General features: G+C 41.0%; 2 protein-coding genes across 4 annotated transcripts; one reads left to right on the forward strand and one right to left on the reverse strand.

Annotated features, from left to right (window-relative positions):
- Positions 1-1525: 1525 nt before the first annotated feature.
- Positions 1526-14476, reverse strand: nsun2 (NOP2/Sun RNA methyltransferase 2). Of its 2 annotated transcripts, none has more exons than XM_039821170.1 (19): positions 14388-14476; positions 12357-12514; positions 11708-11812; positions 11515-11620; positions 11226-11297; positions 10972-11056; positions 10604-10796; positions 9347-9421; positions 9052-9182; positions 8257-8330; positions 7941-8071; positions 7096-7192; positions 6745-6953; positions 6357-6449; positions 6131-6266; positions 4939-5019; positions 4212-4350; positions 2719-2758; positions 1526-2484 (listed from the first exon to the last, which is right to left on the reverse strand). In XM_039821170.1, the coding sequence occupies exons 2-19, from the start codon at positions 12410-12412 to the stop codon at positions 2175-2177; spliced, it is 2133 nt and encodes a 710-aa protein (XP_039677104.1). In that variant the 5' UTR covers positions 12413-12514; positions 14388-14476; the 3' UTR covers positions 1526-2174. The 2 variants fall into 2 exon arrangements, with proteins under 2 accessions (XP_039677104.1, XP_039677103.1); XM_039821169.1 differs by lacking the exon at positions 14388-14476 and adding an exon at positions 13579-13927.
- Positions 14102-25501, forward strand: srd5a1 (steroid-5-alpha-reductase, alpha polypeptide 1 (3-oxo-5 alpha-steroid delta 4-dehydrogenase alpha 1)). 2 transcript variants are annotated; one of them, XM_039821171.1, is made up of 5 exons: positions 14107-14552; positions 14832-14998; positions 19223-19324; positions 22304-22454; positions 22615-25054. In XM_039821171.1, the coding sequence occupies exons 1-5, from the start codon at positions 14242-14244 to the stop codon at positions 22679-22681; spliced, it is 798 nt and encodes a 265-aa protein (XP_039677105.1). In that variant the 5' UTR covers positions 14107-14241; the 3' UTR covers positions 22682-25054. The 2 variants fall into 2 exon arrangements, with proteins under 2 accessions (XP_039677106.1, XP_039677105.1); XM_039821172.1 differs by lacking the exons at positions 22304-22454; positions 22615-25054 and adding an exon at positions 25170-25501 and having other exon boundaries at positions 14102-14552; positions 14832-14936.
- Positions 25502-26933: the final 1432 nt, after the last annotated feature.

Consider the following 26933-nt stretch of genomic DNA (forward strand, 5'->3'; position numbering starts at 1 on the left):
CTCAGTCCCTCCCCCTTTCTGTTAAAGGCCAAAACGTTCTCCTAAGCCCCTCCCCCCCACAAGGGAGAATGAATGTGTGTGCATGAGCAGTGATTGACACGCAGTTAGACACCCCCCCTGGCCCTGATTGGTGCATCTGAACAGGGAGCTGTGGATTTTTGCAAATCACACTACAGGCTGTAGGTGGTGCCAGAGGAGCCGGATTGTTTTTTAAATGACCTGCTTCATGTAGTTCTACTGGAACATAGGGTCAGTTTCAGCAAATATGACAGAAAGTTAGTTTTATAAGTCTCACCTACTGCATCTTTAAAGAAAACCATGGTTCTCTGTAGTCTGAGGAAACTGTACAACCTTGGAGTTAGGAGACATCCGTCTTTAACATCTTCTCTTACACAGGGGAAACACATTTTAACCTCAGAATGTTAGCGTTGTCATTTTGAGCATTTTAGCCAATGCTGCTATGCTGTGTTATGTTAACAGAGACTCAAAGCACCCCTGTACTTCAGAACAGCCTCACAGAGCTGCATGGCTGCAGACTCCTAGAAGTCTTGTTCAAACCGAACCCCTTCATAGGGATTTGATTTCACGGCACCCTTCCAGAACGACGCCAATTGACTCAAAGACACTCCTGTACTTTTTCTCTGCTGCTAAATTGTAAATAATCTACCTCCACCTCACGGTGAACCTAACCTATAACAATCAGTGCTCTGTTACAAGTCTACTTATGCCCCGTCTTTTGTTGTCTGTCTGTCTTAAATGCTCCACTTTAAGTAGTAGTTGCACTTTATGTGAAAAATGACATTTGAGACATATCTATAATGTGCACACACATTATAGAGATGTCTCAAATGTCATTTTTATATATTTTAAATGTAACAGTGTGCTCACCGTGTAACACCACTTGATCCATGGTGAAACGTTGTTTCGTCTCACTATATACAGTGTATATGGTTGAAATGACAATAAAACCCACTTGACAAAAACACACATGGCATCCTGCGTTGTTTTTCATATCCTAGTTTTTTTTTTTTTTAAGTAAATATCTTGACCTGTTAAAAGACATGTTTTGCCTTGAAAAATATCAAGTAAATAAATGAAACACGGACAGACAGACATATCATGTCTTCTCAAAATTCAATAAAGGGATCTATATGAAATATCCACATGGTAAAGCCTATTTTTTTGACTCCTGTGTTATTAACTACTTGACAAATAAAAAGCACGGAGGATTTTCTAATTAATTAAAAACTTCAGTGCAAAATGAACATAACGTGCAAGGATCAGAAGGTAATGTATCATCCAAAGGACGGAAATATTTCTGCAAACGCAGTTCGGCCGCTGGTTTTTTTGATATTGCGATAAATATACAACTTTTCAGGGTCCATACTTCTATTTAATTCCTCAAAGCCGTTTTATGGTCTGTAACTTGCAGAAACTAATCAACCCCTTCACAAGCGTGCCTTTAGTACTTCAGTGGGCCAAGAGTGAGCATAAAGTTAAATAATTTGAACAGGTGGTGACACAGTTAACCTTTAACGCTTTTTAATCAACCCCATATTTCTACTTAATTACAGGTGTAAAAAAATGAGACCGTTCATGTAAACCTCTCTAAACATGATCAACGGAAAGAAAACTGAAGCCACTAGGTCAGTGGAATAAGTTTGTTAAAATATAAAAAAAAAACAGATCAATAAAATAAGCATTTAACTAAAACGTTCCTGGGGGCGTTATGAATCCCACCGCTTTCCTTGGCAAGATCCGCCCCAAGGAGCTGAGTGGTCAGGCAGATTGTGGAGGTTAGGAGTTGACCTCGGGTGGTTAGGGTTAGGGTAGCCCATTGGCCAGGGGATAGGACCTGAAAGAGCAAGCATGGAAACCTTGCCAATCCGAGTGCTTAAATGCCACGCAGGGCGTACCTTGCCATGGTAAGCAGTGGGATTAATAGTGATGCCTCCTTGGGGGGGAATCCAAAAATTAACAATTCCAAAAGGAGTCCATCTGTGGGAGGGAATCCTTCGGCAGTGGCAGTGATGTGAACAGAGAAACCCGTAGAGGAACACCACCCTCCTCTACCACCTAATGTGGTCTTTGACCTGGTCAACAGCTCGTAGAGCTTTAATACGTCTTCAGTCAGTCCTCCTTTCTCTCTGCCGTGTCCTCTACATCCTCACCCGCTAGTCTCCGGCTTGCTTTTTTGGTTCCGATGATCGGTTTTCTTCACCGTTCTCCAAGTCCAGCTTTGTCTCGTTTTCCACAGCACCTTCCTCCTCTGCGTCCTTTTCCGCTGCATCCTCTACCTCTTCCTTTGCTTCCTTTTCTCCATCCCTCCCTTTCTCTGCCCTGACGCCCTGTTTGTCTCTGAAGACCTCCACGCCTAACAGTCGGAGGTAATGAAACCTCTCGTTGCGCGGGACGAAGGCTCGGATGGACGTCTTCCCCCTCCAGCCACACAGCTGGATGGGACACTGAGGCTCCGCTGGGTTACTGACAAACAAGAGGGTTATGGTGGGTGTCAGAAATGACCAAAAACTAAAATGAACATTTGCTGACCTGCGGCTAGGGACATGTTGGTTGGATGTTTGTTTTTTATGTGACTGGTTGACTGCAAAATTTAATTGCTCTTTAGGGTTAAATCAAGTTGTTTGATTGATCGAGAAATCACAAAAAAAAAAAAAGATGATGACATGCATACACTTCAAATACAGAGAAACAACTTACTTTGGGTTGGGGATGTACTTCAACACAATGCTACCCATTACTGTAGAGAGAATAATAAAGAGCAACAACAGATTATTCCAAAAACCCATTTTGGACCACAACGCTTAATTACATCTCTGTGAATTAAAAGAGTAACTAGTTTTCTTTTGCTGGAACTGCTCCTCCTCTTGTGAGTGCGTTTCTGGGTCAGTGCCTTGCTAAAGGGCAGCTCAACACCAGTTCTGGAGGAAGACAAAGCATTACTCATTCACTTTTGTCTTTCATTCGCATGCAGTCAGAAACCTTCCAGTCACTAATCCGCTACTCTAACCTCTAGGCTGCTTCCCAAATGTTTTGCTATCAGAAAGAAAAAATGGTGTAGTAAAAAGTCAGTAATAATATGGATTACAGAGCTTCACTTTTCTGAAAGTGGTTATTTAAGTTGGAATACATATCTTATATTGTGGAGCAACATGGCATCATGACTTTGCGTAAATACACACGCGCGCACACACACACTTTCTTAAGCCAAGTGGCGTGTTATCTTTACGCTTTTTGAGCTATTCGCGTGTATGGAGCGGGCGAACACATACACGCCACTTGGTGTGTTATCGTGAGACGAACGTGTTATCGCGAGAAGAACATGTTATAAGAAGAAGATAAGAAAGGGAAAATAGAACATTTTCCCAGGGCTAGCAAAACAAATACAATTGAACGAGGTGCTCCATTTAATAAAAAAAAAATATATATATAAATATATATTTCAATATTTCAATTGTATTTGTCTGTCAAAAATATAAAACAATAAAAAGTTGATCTAAAAAAGAAGAAGCACAAAACGACAGTTGGCGACATTAAAGAACAGCTTGTTTATTGCTAAGGTCACAGAGTCAAAATTAAATGATTTATTAAAAATGTAATAACTTATTTCACCAGTAAATTCCTGTTAAACGACAAAAACAACCACTGGATGGGAAAAAGGTATTTTATAATAACTTTGAATGCAGCACAAGGCTGGCGAGGCGAGTTTCAAGTGAACGCAACATCGGTGTTGTTTTTCTGACAATGGCAGCTATAGACTGTTGTTGGAATCCTCTCCAGTTAAATACAGACACTTTTACACCGTTTAGCTGTCAGCATTGTAACCGTGTTTACTCCAGCTGCTAGCTAACGGTAGGCTAACGTTACCGGTTGTGCAGTGTAGTGTTAACTAGCGTCCCGTGCGGCGATGTTTCAGTTCCCTCTAACGTCCATTTTCGGAGCATCAAAGAGAAGCGCAGGCATTTAAGTGGCACCTAAATAAGGTACCGAAATCGGCGTTGCTATTCGGTCTGGTAGATAACGGTCGTTAAGAGTTAAAAACTCTTCGGATCTACACAATTCATGTGGATGACATTTTCCCATTGAAAACGGCGATTTTCGCCGAAAAGCGACTAGTTTGCTGGTATGCATACATACGCCATTTCATGAGATCAGTCTGTTTGGAGTGAGATTTCTTTTGCCGTGCTGCTTACCCATTTTCTTGGCCTGGGCGTGGGCGTCGTCCTGCAGCTTGCTGAGGAAGGGGTTCTCCTGGGTCAGCAGCACTTTGATGTCCTCCACACTCACTCGGATTATCCTGGAGCGAATATACGGCTGGAGAGTGTAGATACCCTTGTAGGACAGAGAGGAGATGTAGCTGACAATCTGCAGACCCTACATAGTAATTCCTGATTCTTTACACTTACATGATGCATTTAAAATTAACGAATTCATTCCAAGTTTATTTGAAGTGTGAACTCGGCCGTCTGGCTCCCTTGTTATTCAGCTGTGTTCGTGGCCTCTGTGGTGAATACACTAATGAGAGTAAGAATGACCTACTGCATGCTTGAACACACATTAAGGAGCTTCTTTTACAATGAAATGTAGTATAACATCAAAGAATATGTAGGGTGTTGAAGCCCTAGAAGTAGAAGCTATGCATATCACCATGCATCACTGCGTCTACCGCTTCAAATCATGTTAGTTTGTACTAAAATAGGATTATGGGAATATGTGAAAAATGTGCAACTGAGGTGTGAAGATTCTGAGAGAATGCAGTGTTTCACAATAAAAAAATAGCTTTCGATTAACAAGATGCGGCTCAACAAAAAGCAAATGGTTTTAACTCCACTGAAGATTGAATGTGTGAGGATGAGAAGTGATGTCCAGGGTGCTGTGGTGAAAAATAGGGTGCTGTGGTGTGTGTTGTGTGCGTCTTACCTCCTGAGCCAGTCTGAAGGCACAGCCAAACTCCTCTCCGTCACTATTGCGAGACCAGACCTTCACCCCTGTGTTAATGACCTGAGAAACAACAACAACAAAAAAAAGCATGCCGACTTTAACCTCACTAATTAATAGCTCTCCTGAAAACATAACCAAGGGTGGTCATTTAAATCAAAATTAACCTAATTAAGTTACGGGTCTTGTAGTATTACAGTGGTAATGTGTTGTGTGTGTGTGTGTGTGTGTGTGTGTAAATAATTAGTGACTGCCGTTGCTCAAGGCATCTACTGTACAAGATATTCCAAAAGTGTGGGTAAACACAGTGCAGCCGGTCTCTGGTGTCCCAGCACGAGTGGGAGGAGACTGTCAGCGATCTGCAGAGTTAAATTCAACAACACTTCTGAAATAAAATTGCATTATTTACCAACTTACGGGAAGTAAAACAAATACAATTAACTTCATTTAATTTGAGAAATAGAGATTCAATTCTCTTAAGATTAAACTATTCAACATTCTGAAAAAGCCTAATTCCATTGATTTTCTTTGTTAAACTTGAGATATTATTAGTGTGTTATCCAGTCACCCCATCCAGAATCTGTGGAGCGGAGACATGCAACTCACTGTTGTTTAGCCCAAAAGAAAGGGACTAACTGAAAAGCATCCAGACACAATGAGGAGAACAAAGACACTGAAACACACATACACACAGTGCCACCTGTGCAGGTGCTACAGGGTGGAGGACCAGAGGGATTTGGGATAGGAGGGTCCCATCTGTTAGGCTGCTCCCCTCACATGGGTTGGTACTGTACAAGCACACACACACACTTTGAAAATGATCTAATGTGCCAAAGTAAAGCCAATATGTCCGTATCCAAAAACTGGCCCGTGCATTGATATAAAAAGCATAATGCAGTTAGTCTGACTACACTGTGTAGTGCGATCAATACTAAATGCATTGCATCCAGGAAAGGTTTGATTATTGATTTGTTGGATCTATTTTTAAATCACATTTCCTTGCAAGAAAAAGCTTTGTCATCATCAAACCTGGCGTTCCACGTGTGCGATGAGCTAAGCGCAGTTCCAACACACACACACACACACACACACACACACACACACACACACACACACACACACACACACACACACACACACACACACACACACACACACACACACACACACACACCTTCATGCGCTCGCTGTTATTGATCAACACGTTGCGGAGCTCTTTGGACACCATGTACAAGTGTCTCTTTTTGCCGTCGTGGGTCCTGGTCAGAACGTTGAGCTTGGGGAAGTTGGGTGACAGATCATAAAAAGACCTAGAAGAAAAGAAAAAAAGAAAACAGCTTTGCGACACTAAAACGCTGAAAATTTTAATTTCCATGTCTAACACACACAGAGACACTTACTGTATGGTGGTGAAGACAGGGTCTTCTTCAGTAAGGAACACAAAGGGGTCTTCCTTATAACCAAACAGCCTCATCTTCTTAGAGGCTGGTGGCCTGGAAAACGTAGAGAGAAGACAGACATTCATTTATCACTTGATTTATTTACTTATTATTACTAGTATATTTTTGCAGCACAACACGAGTAAAGTATGCAATCAACTTCTTCCAAATAAGGAAAGTTCTTATTTGGATATATAATAAGCATATTATAGATCAAGAGTTTCAATAAAGCTTTCTTCAGGACCAGTGATGGTTTTGTTAATCCAAAGAGTAATTTCTCATTCAAAGCAATGACAGAGACCTTGCAGTTTTCCTTTGTTTATTAGCTCATCACGCCAACATGACTCACCCGCACGCTCCATCTTGCTTGGCAGTGGTCTCCTGGGCCAAGGAAGCTCCTTCGGTTGCCTCCTCTTCTGCCTCCTGGTCTACTTTCCCCTCTGGGCCTTCCCCCTCCTCCACCGCACCCTCGGGGAGGCAGGGAGTGTCTGCGGGGGTCGAGGCCGCCGAGGAGCCTTCAGTCTGGGCCGCTGAGCTGGACGACACGTCCTTCCTCAGCTGGAGACAACGGACAGAGAAGAGGATACAAAGAAGTCCCAGCTGTGATTAGTAACAGGTGAGTGATGCTCTATTTCCCTCCTCAAGTAAGACTGACAATCTAAACCATCCATTGAGTGAGTGTGTGTTTGGAAGGAAGTACCTTTGGATATCTTTTGTTCCAAGGCATCGGGGCTTTCTTCACCAGCACAGCCACAAAGAAACCTCCAGTGTTCTGGTGATGTGGCAGAATCCTCATACTGACATTTAAAACACACGCACACAAACATAAATCATGGAGTTTTACGGTGCCACCTACTGCGAAGATAAACAAGGACTTCTTTTTTCAGCATTAAATACAAAAGGTTCTTAAGACGTGTGACAACAGCTCCCTCTGCTGGCCAGCAACGTGCCTGTGAGGCTTGAGCATTAAAGTAACAGCTGCAGAGTAGAAATGACATCATGCACCATTAAGTGAAGATGTGCAGGTGTGTACATGTATGTGCATCCATGCAGACAGCGTGTATGCATGTGTGCAAAGCTGTGCCAAGGAAGTACATCAGACACATTACTCGGCTAATGAAGTTGGCATCAAAACAGAAAGGTGTCTTCAAGTGCGTTTTAATGAGAACAAAATACTCAGTAGGATAAAAGATAAGAAAAATGAGCCGTTTATGAGGCAGTTTGATCACATTAAATGGCTCTTCCTTTTCTATACACAAAAATACCACCTGGGGAACATTTTAATAGAGGGTTAGGCCTACATTTTAGGAGAATACGAATACGCTCTGATTATTTTGGCACTCAAAAGAGGCGTTAAACAAGGCTTCCTGTCTCCTGTTTTCTTTGGCTATAGAGCCTTTAGCCGAAGCTATTAGAACCAGGCCATACATGGACTTAAAAGGTTACGGGTTAGTATGGGAAGGCCTTTGCTTAGGGACCGAAAAGTCACAAACAGAGTCCCTCACATTATATAATAGCACAAACCTGTATGGAGTGTGTACATACCATCTCTCCAGATGCATGCTAGCAAGTTTCTCTGGGTCTGTTGGCGGGAACATGGTGGGGCGGATCTGTGTGTGACGATGGTTCGGAACCTCGGACCAATCAGAGTACCACTGGCCCTCTTTGGTCATCAGCTACAGAGACAACAACTGCTTTAAGTGTGCGAGCCAGTCAAAGTAATCCACAGTCAGAGCACCGGCATACAAAGTTCTGTCTGACTGAAGCACTTCCACGACCTAAATACCGTTTGCCTTCATGGTTTATTGTCGTAGCGGTTGGTTTGTAGTAATGGCTGTCAAAAGACTAAACGTTCCAGTACCTTCCAGGAAGCGACCCCAGGCATCCACTTCAGTCCTGGCAGGTCAGCCGAGCCGTCGGCCAGCTCCAACGCTCCTGCAACGGGGAGTGGAAAGACATTACAACTTGGCAGAAAACGACTGAAATTTATATCTAAATATAACGCAAGTTCCAAAGTGAATTAAATTGTGGCGTTGGCTCTGCAGCTATTGACCTTATGAGTTTCCAACTCCGCCATTTTGTGTGATCTGACCAGTTTTACAATCTAGCATACAGTGTTAAAACTACTTGATAGCTGGAAGAAAAGGAGACTTTCTACACACTACACAGGATTTTCAAATGGATATGATGTGAATGCACATGACAAAAGTTATACGATCATACCAAACATTTGCCACACTTAATTTGTTTTAGTGAATGCTTGTTTTCGTACTACTTCATATAAGTAAATGAGGTGCAAAGAACCCGATATAAACATATATGTATATGTAAACATCAGAAGAGTAAGCTTCCAGACCAACAAAACAAAAAGTAGCAGGAATAGGATGCAAATAATGTTAATAACTTATCAATATGCATCGCTTGAAGAAATTAGACCATATTTTTTAACTAAAAATGCCACACACTTTCTGGTTTTAGGATCTCAAATGTGAAGATTGAGGGCTGAGACTTTTGACTTGTGTTTACTCTAGCCAGCAAGAACAACTGGAAGAGAAAAACAAAAACTGAAAACAGAACTTTGATTTAAATGAAAAGTCAAACGAACTCTAATTGCTTAAACTGAATAGCCCTGTGAGCGTTTGTGCGTGTTGGTTACCTTCGCTCTTCTCCAACAGTGCTGCGATGACAGCTTCGTCCTCTATAGGGTTGAGTGAACAGGTGGAGTAGACCATCCTCCCTCCTACAGCCAGCTGTTCAACCCCACGCACTGCGATACGCAGCTGGAGCCTGGTGAACACACACACACACAAACTCTGTAATACTGCCAACTTTTTTAATTAGCAACAAAAGGAACACACTCCATTCCCTTGTCCTTTAGTCAATTTGGTCTACCACACAAGTGCATGAATTCCTACGTCACGAAAGCACAAACGCTCAGTCTCCCCACTCACCCGTGGAGGTGCAGGCTGTTGCTGGTCGTCCATTTCTTCCACACGTCTATGTTCTTCCTCAAGGTGCCGTCACCGCTGCAGAACACAGAGAAGACAGCAGCACCGGTCAGACACAACCCCAGTTTGGCCCGAGGCGCCCGAAACCACCGGAGATCCACGACACTTTTCACGGGGCAAAAATGTCTGCCAAGCACAAACTGTCTATATGGCGGGCTTTAGCTGACTGGTCACATCACTGCTGCCTGCCTGCCCGCCTCGCTCCGTCTTCATTACTGCTTTTCCTCCCCTCCCTCCCTCCCTCTCTGTCTCTCTGTTGTGTTTGGCAAGGGCTTCTGGCTTCAGCACCACAGCTGGCCAAACTCAGTCAGGATTTGCAAACAAATGCAGTTCTGTTTTGGCTATAAACTGACACTAGATTTCAAGAGGAGGATGTCTTACCACTAACCCCGTACTGAAACAAAACATTATTAAAAGCCATTCATAAAAAAGGACCTGTAAATACCCTGCATTGGGCAGACAGGGTGAAGCCTCATCACCCAAATTCTTTTCTCCAGCCAAACACCCACGCATACAGCAAAGCTCATCAACCATATTTCTGTCTTTATCCACTTCCTCCTCAGACTTCCAAACCCTAACTCTCCTGCAGTCCCTCCAGGATATTGCAGCCTTTCTTTTGGGGTATTTTGGTAGCTATGGAACTGTGGAAGACCGTGAAAATTGCAACAACAAAAAAATGTGATTTTTCTTTTTAAATAATTCTTTAAAGATAAAATGGAAAGTTGTTTCTGGGAGAATAAAACTACTCTGGGCTAAGTGTTCCAAGTAACCTTCCTAAAAAGGCTGAGGATTCTGCTAATGCTGGAATAATATGAAAATGGCTGGTGGATTTAAGACACCAAATGATAATTTACTATTGAATGACTGTTATTGAATCAAATTCACTAATATATCCGTTAGTGGCTGGTTGATGTTCACACTGTAAAATGTAAATTTCCCATCCTGGCCTGAGACAAGCGTTCACTTACAGCTTGATAAAGTACTCATTGGCCTTTAACATTTTATTGCACTTACGATAATGAGCGTAGCTCTCCTCAACTCAAGTCATGGTCTAATTAGTTCAATTGGTTGGATTGGTTGAATGTGCGTGAATTGTTGCGATCGCGACATCGCAAATTCCTGGAGAGACCGTGCGATATGGGTCAGTGATGGCGACACAAGCCAGATGCATAAGTTAAAGTCCTGCAGCCCTTTGCTGACCTGCAGGGCACGTCACACAGGATGCGGTCGTAGAAGAGGATGTCCTGCTGGCCGTCTATGTCGATCTTGAGCGTGGGGATGCAGGAGGCGTCGTGGTTGACCACCATGATGCAGGGGCTGTTGAGACGCTTGGCTTGGTGCACAAGCAGGTAGCAGCGTTTGTTGTCGACGTCGTTGGCAATGACAAAGCCCTCTGGAGGTAGAAGAGTGGACTAAAGTGAACTACTGTTAAAGTGACAGGGACTGCTGATTAACCCACTAGGTACTATGTTTATATTCATAGATCACAAAATGATTTTTTTCAATCCAATACAGAGAAAAATCGGTTATTGTAGCATCTTTCCTGGTTTTAAATGTGTGCATCTTACCTGGAAATGGCACGTCCATGTCAGAATGGAGCATCTCAATCAGCTGGGCTGTCTTCGACCCTGGAGCTGCACACATGTCCAGGATCTGCACAGAGACACATGCATGTTAACAATATCTTTTTCTTTAACGACAGCTGTTTTCAAGCCACAGGGAAAGTGTTTTACAAGGGGGGCACAAGGGAGAGAAAACAGAAAATGCATTAAGCACAGACAGACCTACTGTTTTTAACATTCAAAGAGGGCAGTGCTTTTACCTTGTGGTGTGACTCAATCTTCAGGAGGAGAGGAGGGATCATACTGACAGCTTCCTGTCGGCTGATGTTACCCTGCAAGGACAAACGCAAGAATGATGCTCGCCTTTCCATTTCTCTGACGACTTCTGACATTTTGTTACACTTAATTTTTCTAACTTCCTATCCAGGGTACATTTTATGAACATCGCCAATATGAACAACTGCGATGCTACAGTTATAAGTGAACTTCTTTAACAGGGCTAAATAATGATAATGTGTTTGTGGTATATTTCTGTTTGTGTTGACTCACCGACTCAGTCTCGCTGACCAGAAACTGGTGGAACTTCTCCAGAAGGGGAGACTTCCTAATGATCTTCCTGCTCATGTTGGTGTGCCAGGCCTGCTCGTCGGGATACCTGGAGAGGACAGGCACAGTGTGTGTACTGAGTTTCTGGTTTGAACCTGTGTGTTCTTTTAGCCTTGGGTAAACCATGACATCTTACCAGCTCAGAGGTTGTGGAGCCTCAATCTTCTGGCCATCGATCTCCACTTCTTGAATATCCTTAAAGTATTTTTCCTTCAGACAGTGGAGGATTTCCTTGGCATGGCTGGAGCAAGACAGAAAGAGGAGAAACTGGGCATGTAGTAACAACAAATACTAACAGCAGTCATCCAACATGATAAATACAATTAATTCAAACCACTGTCCTCCTTACAATCCCAAACATTGTGGCTTTAGATCAAGATGATGCACATGTGCACAGTTATGGGTTTACTCCTACATACCAACTCTCATTCATGCCTTACTCTTTCACATCTATCATCATGTACATTTACTTCAAAATCACTTCAATTACAGCTAAATAACAAGTTCAACTGTCTCCTGTAGCTTAGCACCTAGTGAATCTTAAAATAAGAACTTTATCTTTTAGACGTTTTTTGTGTCGTAAAAAATGGGAATTCAAAAAGGTGACAAATGTACAGACAGACAACAAAAACAGACCAAAGGGGTACAACTTCTAAGATTGCTTAACTTGCCATAAAGAACAGGCACATTAGATGTACAGCATCTTGCATGGCTTGGAGCATGACACTTTGTTTACAGACATGACAAACAGTCGGAATCCAGGTTTTTAAATCTTTCGGACTCACCTCTTGTATCCAGTGATGCGGATGGTTGCTGGCAGCGGTTCTCTCATTGCATCCATGAACTGTTCAAACTCTCCCCCAGGCACCAGGCCTTGCTCTTTGTAGTAGTGCTCAAACAGCTTATTCTCCTTGACAATGTCAGCATAGCCAGCTCCCCAGCCCTGAACACATGAATGCATGGTTACTAGTATGGGTCACATCTACTAAATATGTTTTAACTGTCTTTGAGTACAGATATAGCTGGAACATCAAACTACTAAATACAAATGAAATTTTTTTTTACGAAAAATTTAAATAAATAAATGGCATTCAGAAATATGTTGTTTTATTGATTTCTTGCATATGGTCAACAGTGAATAACTAGAACACGTCATAAAACCTGCTACTAGGGCTGTGCTCAATTGAAGAAATTCTTAGTCGACTAACACTCAATTGTATCAAATAATCGATTAGTTGATTTATTCGACAGATCTGTAAATCTGAGTTTCTCCGCAAAGAGTCATGCAAAAGCACCACTTTAATTATTGTGTTTACCAGAGATGTGCTCGCACGTTTCTTGGAAATAAGTCATTCAGCATGAAAAAAAGCATAAAACGTGACTAGTCGACTAAAGAAATCTAAGTTGACTTAAGACCAAAACGACCGATTAGTCGACTAATCGACTAAGAGGGAGCAGCCCTACCTGCTACATTTATTTTACTATGGTCTATTGATCAATTCGGCATGTAGTAACTTTAATCCACAAACTACGCACTTATTTTAATTACAGTTTGGGGTTTTCAACCCTGCTTGCTTCTTCCCTTCACGGTGTTTTCATTGAACGACTTCAGGCTCGTAAGAGGTGAACCAATGTATGTAACTGTACGCATGGCAACATAAAATAAACACATTTTGGAACCAAGTCTGGTGAAGCCCACGATCCCTCCGAGCAAAAACAAAAAGGCCCGTATATAGACTAACGTCACGAATGATGGTCACACTTAGGAAATAGCCGTGTTAACGGTAACTAGCTAACAATAAAGCTCTCTGATATTGCAGCTGTTTAGCAGTGTACAGCAGCATGACTGCACAGGTTTTCTAAAGAAATATAACCGTGCTCATCCCCAGCCCCCTTCGCAATTACCTAAATAAAAGGTTACACTAGTATGTGGCCTGACTGAGCAGTTTACACCTAAGGTTAACATTAGCGAAAGTTGCCGCACAACGTTAGAAGTGTGAATCTTACAGCGTTGTCTCTGTCGTCCCTGCCAGTAGTCTGGTTTTTCTGCCTCTGCCTGCTTCTTTTCCCCATGTTGGAATAGCACACAACTCTGGAGAAAAGTCTGCGGAACAACGTGGTGCTAGATGCAGAAAAATGTCCCTGCAACTCGGATAAAATGTGAATCTACTGAGCGTTTGAAAAGGAATTGCTATCCTCGAAACGTGCTGCCTCTGACGCACGTGAATCAGGACCGCTCGAGGTGGCCACGAATTCTGCCTGTTCCTTTGTTGACACCGAATGAGATTTCGATTTTAACTGTTTCAGTGTAATATAAAATTATTAACATTATTGCACTGTTAAACTCAACCTCCGCGCCAGTGGGTACAGAAGGTGATGTAAAAAGTAATGAATATGTATTAGTGACATCAGACACCACACGACGTTGAATAACTTAGATGCAAAAGAGAGCATTTTCATTGGCTGATAAGATCCAATGCCATATCTGTTCAGGGACTGTGATTGGTCCTGGATGGGAAACGCATGTCGCGTGTGTTTATAGGCTACCGCTTGCAGTCGTCAGTATTATTAGCTAGTGATACAGCATTTTGGCAACTAGTTGCAAATATTAGTTGCATTTGCATTGTTTCTATTTTTTTTTTTTTTTGTAACAATAGCCTCTCAGCCGTGATGGACGCACTCCTTTCCAGGCTCTTCTCCTCGGAAGAAGAAGAACTGTACATGTTGGACTGCATGGCTTACTCAATGGTTTTCATGGCAGCCTGCACTTTCGTTACTTTGCTTTTCGAAAATGTCCCATACGGACGATATGCTACCAGCAAATATGGATTTCCGGTTAATGTCAGGCTTGCTTGGTTCGTTCAGGAGCTGCCTGCGTTCCTGGTGCCTTTGTGTCTGGTAGTTTGGACGTCCTCTGCGAAAACCTCACTATTGCCCAACCAGCTGCTCATTGCCATGTATTTCTGCCACTATGTTCAGAGGTAGGTCATTACAATCAGTTTAATCAGGAGTTTACACCTGGAGGCAAGTGTTTGCTGACTTGCGTCACCAGCATAAATACGGTGGCTGTGTGTGCAAAATAAAATGATGAATATCTGAATAATTATGTAGCTTAATTTAATAATGGAAACAGGAAGATATCAGGGTGTAAAAACGTACATTAGAATTGTGTCAATAGTATTAGCCCACCATGTTAGAATGTCAAAGCAAGTATTTCAAATAACTTAGTTGTGTTATTCATATTTTTTGTTCTGCTGCAGATCCCTTATTTATCCATTTTTAATCCGAGGAGGTAAACCAACACCATTCGCCTCATTTGTCCTGGCCATTGTTTTCTGCATCTATAATGGATACATGCAGATCAGGTACCTGAGCCATTATGCTGAGTACCCAGCATATTGGGTTACACATCCATGCTTCATCGCAGGTTGGTGTTCTGTGTCTGCTACCTCACTTTTTACAAGGGAAATAGAAATTGTTGTTGTTTTGTTTTTGCACGAGAGCTTGTCTTGGTGAAACTGGTTTGGCATTCACAACACTCAAGGTATCACATTGATGTTGGGACATTAGCATAGGTGAAATGAAGGATTTCTTCAGTTTTATATTGTCAGATGTTGACACACAAGGTACACAAATACAACTCTATGAGAAGAATACTCAAGTTAAATCAACATTCACATTAAAAATAAATCAAGAAAAAGTCAGGAAATACAGGATCCCTACCTCTGCCATCTCTCCCAGTTCATCCCTTCTACCACTCTTTCATCTCCTACTTCTCTCTTTTTCCATTTGAAATGAAATTAAATGAAATGACTTTGCTTAAACACACACACTGCTGTCATTCAAACTCTTTGGTCCATCTTGTCATTTCCCTCTTTTGGCTTTTGCTCCACTGCAAGGTGCTTCTCACGCTTTCCAAACCTCAAAGTGCTCAGCAGTTTTTCTTGGCTCCCATTGCTTTTCAAGTTAACACAGGAAACGTAAAGAAATGTTTTTCCACTGTAAATGCCCCTCCACTCCCCTTACAATCCCTGTCGATCTGTGCGCAGGCCTACAGCAGATAAAAACAAGTGTAAAAAATCAAAACAAATATCCAAGTAGAATGGAATTACAGTTTTAAGAAGCAATGTAAGAAGTTGCTCAAAGATTTTTTTTACCACCCATCCTTGACAAAAATGATTCACACATGATGAGCAGTTTGTGTTAATGCGGAAATATGTGTTGTATCTATGTTATTATTATTATTATTATTATTATTATTATTATTATATATGTTAGGACTCTCTTACCGACCTAAATGTATGTCCCTATTTTCAGTGACTATATTGCCTTAAATACGTCTCCATAACAGCAGGTGGTGCTAATCTGTATTGTCTCCCGAGGATTTTTTGTAATCAAATTGTTCGAGTTACTCGAGGAATCGTTTCAGCCCTAATAGAAACGGTCAACATTTTTTGCAAATACGCTCAGTTGCTTTCTTTTTGAGACTTAGAGAAAACTTGAGCTCAGACTCAAGCTCAATGTCTATGCACGGAGTGTTGAGCTGGAGCCGGGAGGCGATTAGCTGAGCTTAGCATAAAGATTGTAACCAGGAGGAAGCGGCTTACTATCGCACAGATACATATCAGAGTGGTAATGATCTGCTCATCTCACTATTGGGGGACGGAGCAAATAAGAGTACTTCCTAGAATTTTTTTATTTATTAATTTTTTTAACAATGTGTTTATTGTTTTGATTATATGACAAGTAACAGAAAAGCACTTTACCATTTCGTCAGTTATTTCCCACCCCAACAAGAGAACACATCACTCTCTTCTCCATATAGAAATACTCAAAAGTCTCAGAAGAGAATCAATCTAAATACAAAACAGATATTGCAAGGTACCCAAAAAACAAATATACATTACTATACTTTACACATAAATTACATTTTCCATCAAGACACTCTAAAAAAACAAAGAGAAAACAAACAAGCACTAATACATAGTTACACCTCCTGTAATAAATGACCAATATTATTGTTGTTAATGTAGTAATTAAACGGCTTCCATATTTCTACATATACATCCAATTTGTTTTTAATAAAATATGTTATTTTTTCCAGGGCCATACACGGCCATACCATGGCTTTAATCCAAGCTCCAATAACTGGTGGATCAGACCTTTTCCAGCTAGCTATCACTCTTTTAGCTTGTAATATAGCAAAATCTATAAATTTACGTTGCTGAAAGTTTAGTTTAAGATTCTTTGGATATAAATGCAGCAAAATCATTTTTGCGTCTAGAGGAATATTCAAAGATAAAATTATCTTTGTAATATTAATCACTTCCACCCAGAAGTCTCTAATAATGTTGCATTCCCAAACACAATGCATAAATGATCCTTGAGCCTCTCTGCATTTAAAGCATGTATCAGGGATATTTTTATTAAACCTATTTAGTTTGACAGGAGTTATATAAGTCTGCATCAACCAGTTATATTGAAGTAGTTTTAAGCTAACGTTACCTAGCTGTTTCTGAGCGTTTTTACAGACTTGTCTCCATTCATCCTCGGATATACCCTCACTCAATCCCACCTTCCATAATTCAAGTTTCGAGGTTGTTGATTCAGTAGAACCTGATGCAAGCTAGTTGTAAAAAACTGATATTAATCCTTTTAATATTGCATTTCTTGGTAATTAATTCCTCCAAAGAAGAAAGTTCTGGCAAGTGTAATGATTGGTTCTGCATAGAAAGAACAAAGCTCCTTATCTGTAAATATTTAAAGAAATGTTTTCTTGGAATATTATACTTAATAGATATCTGCTCAAACGACATCAACGTTCCCTCCTCAAAAAGATCACAGATTTTGCGTAATCCTTTTTCAGCCCACAGACGGAATCCTGAATCCTTCGTGCCTGGTTTGAATAATGTGTTGCCCCAAATGGGGCTAAACTGGGATAGAGAGTCAGCTATTTTCATGTACTCTCTAACTTCATACCATACTCTAATCATATTACAAACAATAGGGTGCGTGGTAACTGTTTTCAGTTGTTAAACTTATCTGAATATATATATATATATAGAGATTTAATGGCGACGCAAAACCACATGACTCCATATCAACCCAGGATGGTTTGTTTCCAGAGGAAAAATACAACATTATTGTTCTTAATTGTGCAGCTAAATAATACCAGTACAGGTTGGGGCATTTTAACCCTCCAGTGTCAAATGGAAGAGAAAGACGAACTCGAGGGCATTTCTAGTTCCAAATAAATTTCCTGAACAATGAGTTAATCTTCGAGAACACTCCAGCTGGTGGCGCAAAGGGGATATTTTGAAATAAGTACATGAATTTAGGTAAAATATTCATCTTCAATATATTTATCCTTCCTATCAATGAAATTGGTAAAGATGACCATCTCTCTAGATCTTTAGATGTTGATTCCATTATAGCATTATAATTTGTAGAAATTATATTTTCTAATTGGGGGACAATATTGATACCCAAATATGTAAAGCCGGGTGATATTTTCAAGGTAAATAAATGTGATGTATTTGGACAGCTATCTTTATTAAGCAGCATTAACGATGACTTTGATGTGTTCACTTTATATCCAGATATATTTCCGAATTGATTGATCAGATCTAAAAGTGCTTGTAGAGAGGCGTTTAATTGTTTTATGAATAACACTACATCATCAGCAAATAAAGCTACTTTATGTTCCTTGCCACCCATTGTAATCCCTTGTATGTGATTGCTAGATCTAACGGCTATTGCTAGCGGTTCAACAGCCAAAATGAATAAAAGTGGGGACAATAGTGAGCCTTGAGGGCAACCTCTTGTAATATTAAAGGGCTCAGAAATCACCTCATTGGTTAAAACTTCAGCCATTGGATTGGAGTGTAATAATTTGATCCAATGTAGAAAAGAGCTTCCAAATCCGAATTTTACAATAACGTCAAAGACATAAGTCCATTCGATTCTATCGAACGCCTTCTCCACGTCGAGCGAGAGAAGAGCAGTATCCTTTTCCTCTTTTTGGTTATGCAAAATATTTAAAACACGTCTTACGTTATGAAGTCCCTGTCTGTTCTTAACGAACCCACTTTGATCATCACCCACAATGCCCGAAAGCGCAGTCTCTAACCTTTTTGCCAAGATTTTACATATTATTTTATTATCTGAAATATATATATAGGTCAATGGGCAGGCCATCAGCTCCTGCTGTTTTACCACCTTTTAATGTATTTATAGCCTCCATGATTTCAGCTGCAGTAATCTCACTATCTAATTTAATTTTTAGTTCCTCAGATATTCTAGGAATGTTGAGATTATCAAAAAACGCAGTGGGTATCAGTCGTGGCCTTATATTCAGAGCAATATAGCTTTTCGTAGAAATTTCTAAACGCTTTATTAATTTCCATTAGATCTACAATCATATTTCCATTTTCATCCTCAATATTAGTAATAGCTCTTTCTGATTCTTGTTGTTTTATACGCCAAGCAAGAAGTCTGCCTGGTTTTTCATCCTGATCGTAAAATTTCTGCTTTAATCTTCCTAGAATGTTTAAAGTATTTTTTTTTTTTTTAATATATATAAACATGAGTTGGCTTTTTGGTCAGTAAAATGTCATGCTAAAGCAGCTTTTGGTCTGCTGACTGTCTCCAGGGTCCTTGCTGTGGTTGGTCGGGTGGCTGGTGAATGTGCACTCCGACCGCATCCTGAGGAACCTGAGAAAGCCCGGAGAGACTGGTTACAAGATTCCCACAGGTAAGGGCTTTAGTCATGAAAACACTGGGCCAAATCATTTCTCTCACCACAGCGAACAAGTTACAGTACATCTAACCTTCAAAGAGGTAAACTTGATGAGAAGTTTAAAATAATAAAATAAATTTATTTAAATATCTAAAATGGAGAAAAAAAAGCAGGTTTGGCGAATCATTGCTCCTAGATTGCAAGTTAATGCATGCTCTATTCCAGTTGGTGACGTAATGTCTGTTTGTTGCCAAGCGGCAAAAAAAAAAAAAAAAAAAAAAATAGGCCAAAATTAAAGTAGAAGAGAAGGAAGCATAATGACAGATAGTGTCATGGAAGCACCTGCTGTAACAGACGATGACCACCCCGACAACAGTGGTGATGAAGATAGCGTTACATCCCTTTTGCCCTAAAGTTCATAACCAAAGTTTTTTTTATTTTTTACTTCTAATACTTCAGTACATCTAATATCAGAATTACTTGTGATACTTAAGTACTGTAAATATCATATACTTTAAGACCTTTACTAAAGTAATATTCTAAAAGGAGACTTTAACTTCTACCAAAGTCTTTTTCTGGTAAGATACTTGTACTTATACTTCAAGGTGCTGGGTGACGTTACTTCTTGTTGACATTTCAAAGTATTTTCAAACAAAACGAGGCTAGCTCGCCCCTCCCTCCTCCTCATCCCGTCCCATCTCCCTCCCTTCCGTGGTTCTGCACACTAACCCCCCCACCCCCCACCCAAATCCTTCTTGTCGGTTATTGGCTGGAACGCTGGAAGACTGTTTATGTTTGGTGGTGCAGGTTGGCGCGGCTTGTTTTTCTTGGCGTTTGTGGAGCCTGGGCTCTCTACACTGTGTTCAGGGGACAGGCAGCTAGCTATGTTGTAGCCTAAAAAATGCTTGACATCACTTAGAGCACCTTCAAGTATTGCTTTGAAGTATTTCATACAAGACTGCTAGTTACTGTAGCCAACCTTGACAATGTACAATTAAAAATTAGTATATTTACCAACTGAATGGCACCATTCTTCAGAGGGAGTATTTTTAATTTTGAATGCATGACATGTAATGTCAAAGGCCCATTTTACATTGTAACGCTACTTCTACTTAGGTTTAGAGTGTGCGACTTTTTTTCCAACACTGTTGTGGGGGTGACAAGAAAGTCAAGAAAGCAGTAATCACATCATGGCACAGAACTCTGCGGTCTTTGTACACAGCGGTAGATGCTAATTTTCCAGTGTGGTCACATGATTATACAGGATCAAACTGTAAGCAGAATCACAGGTTGTCAATAGTTATCTTTTCCTCTCTGCCTTGCCCTCTGTGAACCCTCACATTAGTGTTTAAAAATGTTCTTCCTGCTCTGACTGGTCCAACTCCGCTGTGTGTCAGTGACTCACAGTACTTGTAGTGTTTGTTTGTGTAGCTTTGCTGTGCTTGACACAGAGAGAAAAATGTTCTAAACCACACAGTGTTTCTAGTAATCATGTTAGACAGCCCCATGCTGGAACATGGACATTATGTCTGTAACCTAGCATGTCAAGAAGATACATGCTAAATAAAGCAGGCAGTCTACTGCTCATCTGCTCAACACCACACTCATTTTTGTACGGCAAATATGAAGCTACAGCTGGTTAGCTTAGCTTAGCTTAGCTTAAAATAAACACTGGAGACAGGGGGAAACAGCTAGCCTGGTTCTGTCCAGTAACAAAGGTAGAAAAGTCTGCCTGCCAGCACAGCTTAAGCTCAGTAATGTGTTATACATTGTTTGTCTAATAAATACAAAAATGAAGGGTAAAAAAAAGTTTGACAGAGCCATGCTAGCGGTTTTCCCCTATTTGTTTTTAGGCTTTATGCTAAGCTAAGCTAACTGGCTGCTGGCTCCAGCTTCATATTGAACTGACAGATATGAGAAGATCATCTATCCCAGGGGTTCCCAAAGTGGGGTCTGAGAACCTCCAAGGGTCCTTTAGGGAGGTTCTAGGGGGTCCCCAGCAAAAAAGGGAATCATTTATTTTCACAATAATTCCATCCATAAATATTACAATGAAAGAATGACTGACTATTTTGGTCATGGGTTCCATATACTTTCTGTAATAAAAACAAGGGTTGGGATCCACTGATCTCAGCAAGAAAACAGGTTTATTTCCCAAAATATGGAACTGTTCCCTTAAAACAAAGAATGATAGGGCGTATCACTCTTCTTTGTATCAAGAAAATGAACATTTCTGAAAATTCGTAAAACGATTAAGAATGAAAACAATTCACTGACAAAACAGATGAAATATGGTTTTGATGGTGGATATTTTTTTTAGAGTGTATGACCTTTACTGTGGACAGGGGTGGGGTGGTTAAACAAGATTTTGGCCACTCTCCAAATTGACAAATAGTTTTGAGGGCAGTGTGTATTGTAAAAGCAAAATTGCTTTTTCTTTGGATTACATACTTGGAAAATTCACACAATAAGTTGGATTTTTTTTTTTTCCTTTGCTAACTGAATCAGTAATCCTAACAGGTTCACAAAGAGAGTGGCTCCCCTGACTAAGAACATAAAGTCACAACAATAGCACCTTGAGTCTGAACTTGTGGTGAACCTGTTAAAACAATCTGTCCCGGACCCTCAAGGAAAATAAAATGGAGAAGGCGAGGAAGGAGGAAGCTGTGAGCTGTGCTGCTCCAAATGAACTCCCAGGCACGTCTGGAATCCCTTCAGCCAAGAATGCCATTTTCACATAGAGGGTAGCAACACTACACATGGCCTGCAGTCAAAGAGGGAGTGCTCAGCCAGCTATTGACCAATAGCAATACCAATAACATTGACCAATGTGGAGCTATAGCTTTTGAGACTTTAGCGGCTTGCAGACTCAAAATTGCATTGAGATCGTTGAAATGTCAGTACTCTTTCAGTTAAGTATTGTAGTAGATTGTTCTTGCTTCAGTGAACATACGAAAGGGTAAGCGTCCTAATTCCTGTGTCTTCCACCCTCAGGCGGAATGTTTGAATATGTGTCTGGAGCCAACTTCTTAGGTGAGATAACCGAGTGGGCTGGCTTCGCTCTGGCTAGCCACTCTGTTCACAGTTCAGCTTTTGCCATCTTTACCACAGTGGTCCTCGCCAGCAGGGCTGTGGCCCACCACAAGTAAGAAATATAACACGGACTCACACACACACACGGACACACACACACACACACACACGCACAGATTAAGAAGGTTTTCATGGATTGTATTGCACACTTAGAAGCAAATACTTGTATTAATAGAAGAAAATGCCTTTTTTCCCTCCTTCTCTCTCTCTAGATGGTACCTCGCTAAGTTCGAAGACTACCCTAAAAGTAGGAAGGCACTGATTCCCTTTCTGCTCTAAAAACAAAGGTTACTAGAAGCCTGAAAAGCTACTGGTTCTTACAGTGGCTAAGAATAACATTTGCACAATACATTCTTATAATGTAGGAAAGCTGTTGTTGTTTGTTTTACTGAAAACCGAATGAATCACAGGATGCATGCTTTTAAATGCTCTCATCTGAGCTGCAAGCAAGCAACGGCTAAAAACCATCATCTTAAATGGATTAGTATCATTACCTTTGCTCATTACTTTGTTAATAATGTCCATAAAGCACAAAATAACCTCAACAACCATGAACTGAATGTATTGAAAGCGCTATGTTTGCTGGAGAGGCAACATTCAGCGCCCCTCCAGAGGAAATAAGCTATCAAATGGAGTATACCTCAACAGTAATACAGTGGATTTATAACACTCGGCACCAGCAAGAAAGACTTTTAAGACTCTCCACTGATATTCTCCCAGATGGAACATAAACTTGGAAATGCAAAGCAGACGCTTAAAAAGTTTTTCATTCACTCTCGAGTCATCTGTTGCAAGTGCATCTTTTTAACATCCATTTGAATTGCACAGATGAAAGACGAAGGACCTCGAATGAAGTCTCAATACATTTCCCTACCTCATCTTGCTGTGGGTAAATACTTTTTTTACTACTCGCCTCATCATCTCAAACTCCTGGAAAGAGAAGCCCCTTTGGAACAAAGGGTAACTGCATCGCTGTCCTGTAAAGACTTGAGACTGTAGCAGGCCTGTCCACAGCTCCTGGGCCGCAGGGAAATCAAGCATGGCCCTCAATAACTCAGCCGTGCCTGAAATGAGAAGATAGCGTTGCCTCAACACGTCACTGCTGCCGGGGCTTCTGAGAAAGGGAGCAAAGAAGAACTGGTGGAGAGATGAATGAGTTATGTTCAAAGCAGGAGCACGTTTGACCTAAACGACACTGAATGGATGAGCTTGTGTGTGTGACTGAAAGAAAAGAGGGAGCCTGGGAGAGAAGATAAGAAAATTAAACATTAGAATTGATCTTAAGATTCTGTTTTTGTTTCATAATCCCTTTTACCATGAGCTAAATAATCTTATGAGTGGGAGTTGGGACTTTCCTGAAATCATTTCTTATTTTATAGATCCTAACAATGTGATCTGCCTTATGTTCAGTATTTCTCACAATAGGTTTAGATAGGAAACAAGTGCAATTATCTCATCAACTTTTTCACAAGTTTAATTCGTATGCAAGTGAAAATGACATGATTGCACCGAAGCTGGGTTTATACTGAAGCGTTCCCTATCCCATAAAGTGCCAGCTGCAGTTTCCTCCCATAACTCTTAATCAGTTCTCCCTTTCCAGTCACAGCCAAGGCCACGTCATTATGAATTTTATTAATGTGTTGTATTTGAAAAGAAATATATATTTTGTCGTTTTTACACATGGCCTCATCAATAAATAATAGGACCTCTGTGTCTGAGTGTGATGAAGAATGAAGGCTGCGTGTCGCTGAAGGCTATGCAGAGTGACATCCTTCATTTTCGAGGTCCCCACTGTCTCTCTCTCTCTCTTCCAGGCTATTTCCTCTGTGTATCCTCTTTGTCCACGCTTCGTGTAATTGCATCTCTATATTACACAGCCAGTCTTTACTGAGCCTGCCATCTGACTATAATACCATTCATCTTTAGGCAGGCGCCAACGGATTTTCTTTTTTATATGCTAAGTATTTCAGTGAACTGGCTTTTAACTCCTCAAACATATTCATTCGCTGTTCTGAAATATTGTTTTTACATATGCCAACCTGGGCCCCCTATAGGATAGGAAAGCAAAGCAAAAGCAGCAGTAGACCTGCAATGTCACCTCGTACAGACAAAGATAGAATAGCTTGAACACTTCTTCAATTATAGTGTCAGTTATTCTTTCCTTTTTTTATGGCTGCTGTCACGTAGGGGTGTTTATGAGGTTTTGAGAATTTAAGTTGTCGTTAAAACGCCAAATGTAAGCTCTAGAAGATAATGATTTTTGTTTTGCAAGTTCTTTTCAGGAATTAGACCATGAGAAACAGTCAGCTGATCAGAGCTAACTATTCTGGCTATACACAAGAGTAGGTCAGTTGATTTAATAATGTAATAAAATGTTTAGATCAATATAACTCATTACTGAACTTAGTCAAATTACCATACGATGCTGATTTCTTTTGATCTTTATCTTTGGCCTTTGCATCCCATGGCCTTTTTGTGTGTGTTTGGATTGATCAAATTTAGTAAGGATCCTCCCCCTCGGTTTCCAAACCCACCGATAGGTGTCATCAACAATTATGCTCTAGTTTACATAACACACATGACTGGCTGGTTTGAAATGTGTGAAAGCCTGATATGCAAAAAGCAAAAAATAAAGCAACGCATTCAAACGAACGTAAAGCCTCAGCAATTTCCTGCAGGTGGTGCGAGTGTTAAAATGAAAGAAGCTGTTTTTCCTTGCCTATTGTGGCACACTTCAGGTCTAAACAGCTTTTGTAACTTTTCGCAGGTTGACTGGAACTGGCAGGTCCGGATTTGCAGTTCTGACCCCGCAGGAGCTGCAACAGCTCTGCAGTTGGATGATATTTGCTGGGCCCATTGTAACTCTGTCCTTGTTATGCTGTATAAAACCCCACAGTGCGCTTGACACACCGCAGGCAATATGTGCCAGTGCAGAGATGTGAAATAGCTGTTGATATAACAGTGTAAATGCAGCTTCCCACTAATGTGGGTTAAATATCAGGAACATGCTGCGGCCTCATTATTATTCAAGCCACATGCAGTCTCAAGACTACTGGCTGCTTCCTTAATATTATCTGCTATTACTGTTTTGCCTAAGAGCATACTGTTGTCTTTTCCAGCCCTGTGTGTGTGTGTGTGTGTGTGTGTGTGTGTGTGTGTGTGTGTGTGTGTGTGTGTGTGTGTGTGTGTGTGTGTGTGTGTGTGTGTGTGTGTGTGTGAGACATCTGTCAGCTGTGGTCCAGTCGTCACTAATGTGGTAATCCCATAAAAGCTGACAATGAGACGAACCAGCCTTGAAATTGCACACACTCTGGCACACCGTCAATGTTGGCGTTTGGCTTGAGCCGAGACTGTGACACGAGAAATGAGAGGAATAACCTATTAAATCTGGTGTTTCACTCAAATGCCTGTGTTTCACACAGTGTAAGGTAGAGGGAGATAGAAAGAAGAGCTTAGATTTCTACAGGCATACAGTGGGAGTGAGCAGCTGTGTGTGTATGAGTGTCATACAGAGGGCTGCATATCCTAGCTGGCACATTGCTCTGGGGGGTTTTCCTTGACTCTGTCACATGCTGCACGTGAGTAGCAGGGGTTGGGGGTGGGCATTACGCAAGACACTCGCTCTCTCATCCTCTATTTTACATGCATACACATCCCAGAAGGTGCTGGTTATGCCTTATCCAGCCTGCCTCCGCTCCATCCTAGAGCTTAATGGGCTGGGAGATGGTTGTTACTCGGGCAGGGTGGCATATATAGTCTGGGATGATCAACACCATCTACTGTGTATTGCCCCTTGAAAATGAGCATTTTGATTCACGGGCTGCAGAGTACATCTGAAATGCTCCATTTGCGCTTAGACAGTAAACCCCTCTGTGTGTTACCCTGTGGAATGCAGTTTTCTGCTGTTTGTATGTATGTGAGTAGCATTTCAAGGGCCAGAGGTTGTGATTATGGGTCCCAGCTGTATTTCAGATGCCAGCTGACAACACAATGTGGTCTCCCTCTCAGGCTAATGTTTATGTAAATTGTATTTTGTTGAAGAGTGATGTTTATATATATATCTCAATAGATTTTTTACACATTCAAATTAGGATTTTGTAGGTTTACATTTTATGTCAGAGCTTTCCTAAACAGAGACACATGAAGTTGTGGATCCCTGCCTGACCACACATTCCCTTTGAATCCCAAACTATCAATGTCCCCAAAATTCACAGCTTTGCATTATGTAGTATGGATAGGTTATGTGCCAATATAAAAAAATAGCTATCTGAGGCTATCATTCCTGCAAGATTAAGCCACTACCTCATAGTTGTAGGGGGATGCCCTATGAACCCACCCTCCCGTCCCCCCACCCATTGGTGATGGCCGGGGGATATAATGTATAGGCCTAAGGACCTCTGGGCTCCAGGCCCTGCTTCAAGATCCGCTGGATCACAGGATCCTTATTCATTACTGACGATTTACCGTGGACTCCGTTACTTGTTGTTCAATTAAATATTTATTAAATTAAAATATACATTCTGTGCAATTC

Source organism: Perca fluviatilis, chromosome 13, assembly GCF_010015445.1.
Source record: "Perca fluviatilis chromosome 13, GENO_Pfluv_1.0, whole genome shotgun sequence".
Lineage (NCBI taxonomy): Eukaryota > Metazoa > Chordata > Actinopteri > Perciformes > Percidae > Perca > Perca fluviatilis.

Excerpts from the sequence above, each read along its gene's own strand:
- srd5a1 (XM_039821171.1), top strand. The coding sequence starts at position 14,242 with ATGGACGCACTCCTTTCCAGGCTCTTCTCCTCGGAAGAAGAAGAACTG. Across the intron at positions 14,553-14,831 it reads TTCTGCCACTATGTTCAGAG|ATCCCTTATTTATCCATTTT; the intron begins GTAGGTCATTAC and ends GTTCTGCTGCAG. Across the intron at positions 14,999-19,222 it reads ACATCCATGCTTCATCGCAG|GGTCCTTGCTGTGGTTGGTC; the intron begins GTTGGTGTTCTG and ends GACTGTCTCCAG.
- nsun2 (XM_039821169.1), bottom strand. The coding sequence starts at position 13,644 with ATGGGGAAAAGAAGCAGGCAGAGGCAGAAAAACCAGACTACTGGCAGG. Across the intron at positions 11,057-11,225 it reads AGATTGAGTCACACCACAAG|ATCCTGGACATGTGTGCAGC; the intron begins GTAAAAGCACTG and ends GTCTCTGTGCAG. Across the intron at positions 9,422-10,603 it reads CTGTGTGACGTGCCCTGCAG|CGGTGACGGCACCTTGAGGA; the intron begins GTCAGCAAAGGG and ends TGTGTTCTGCAG.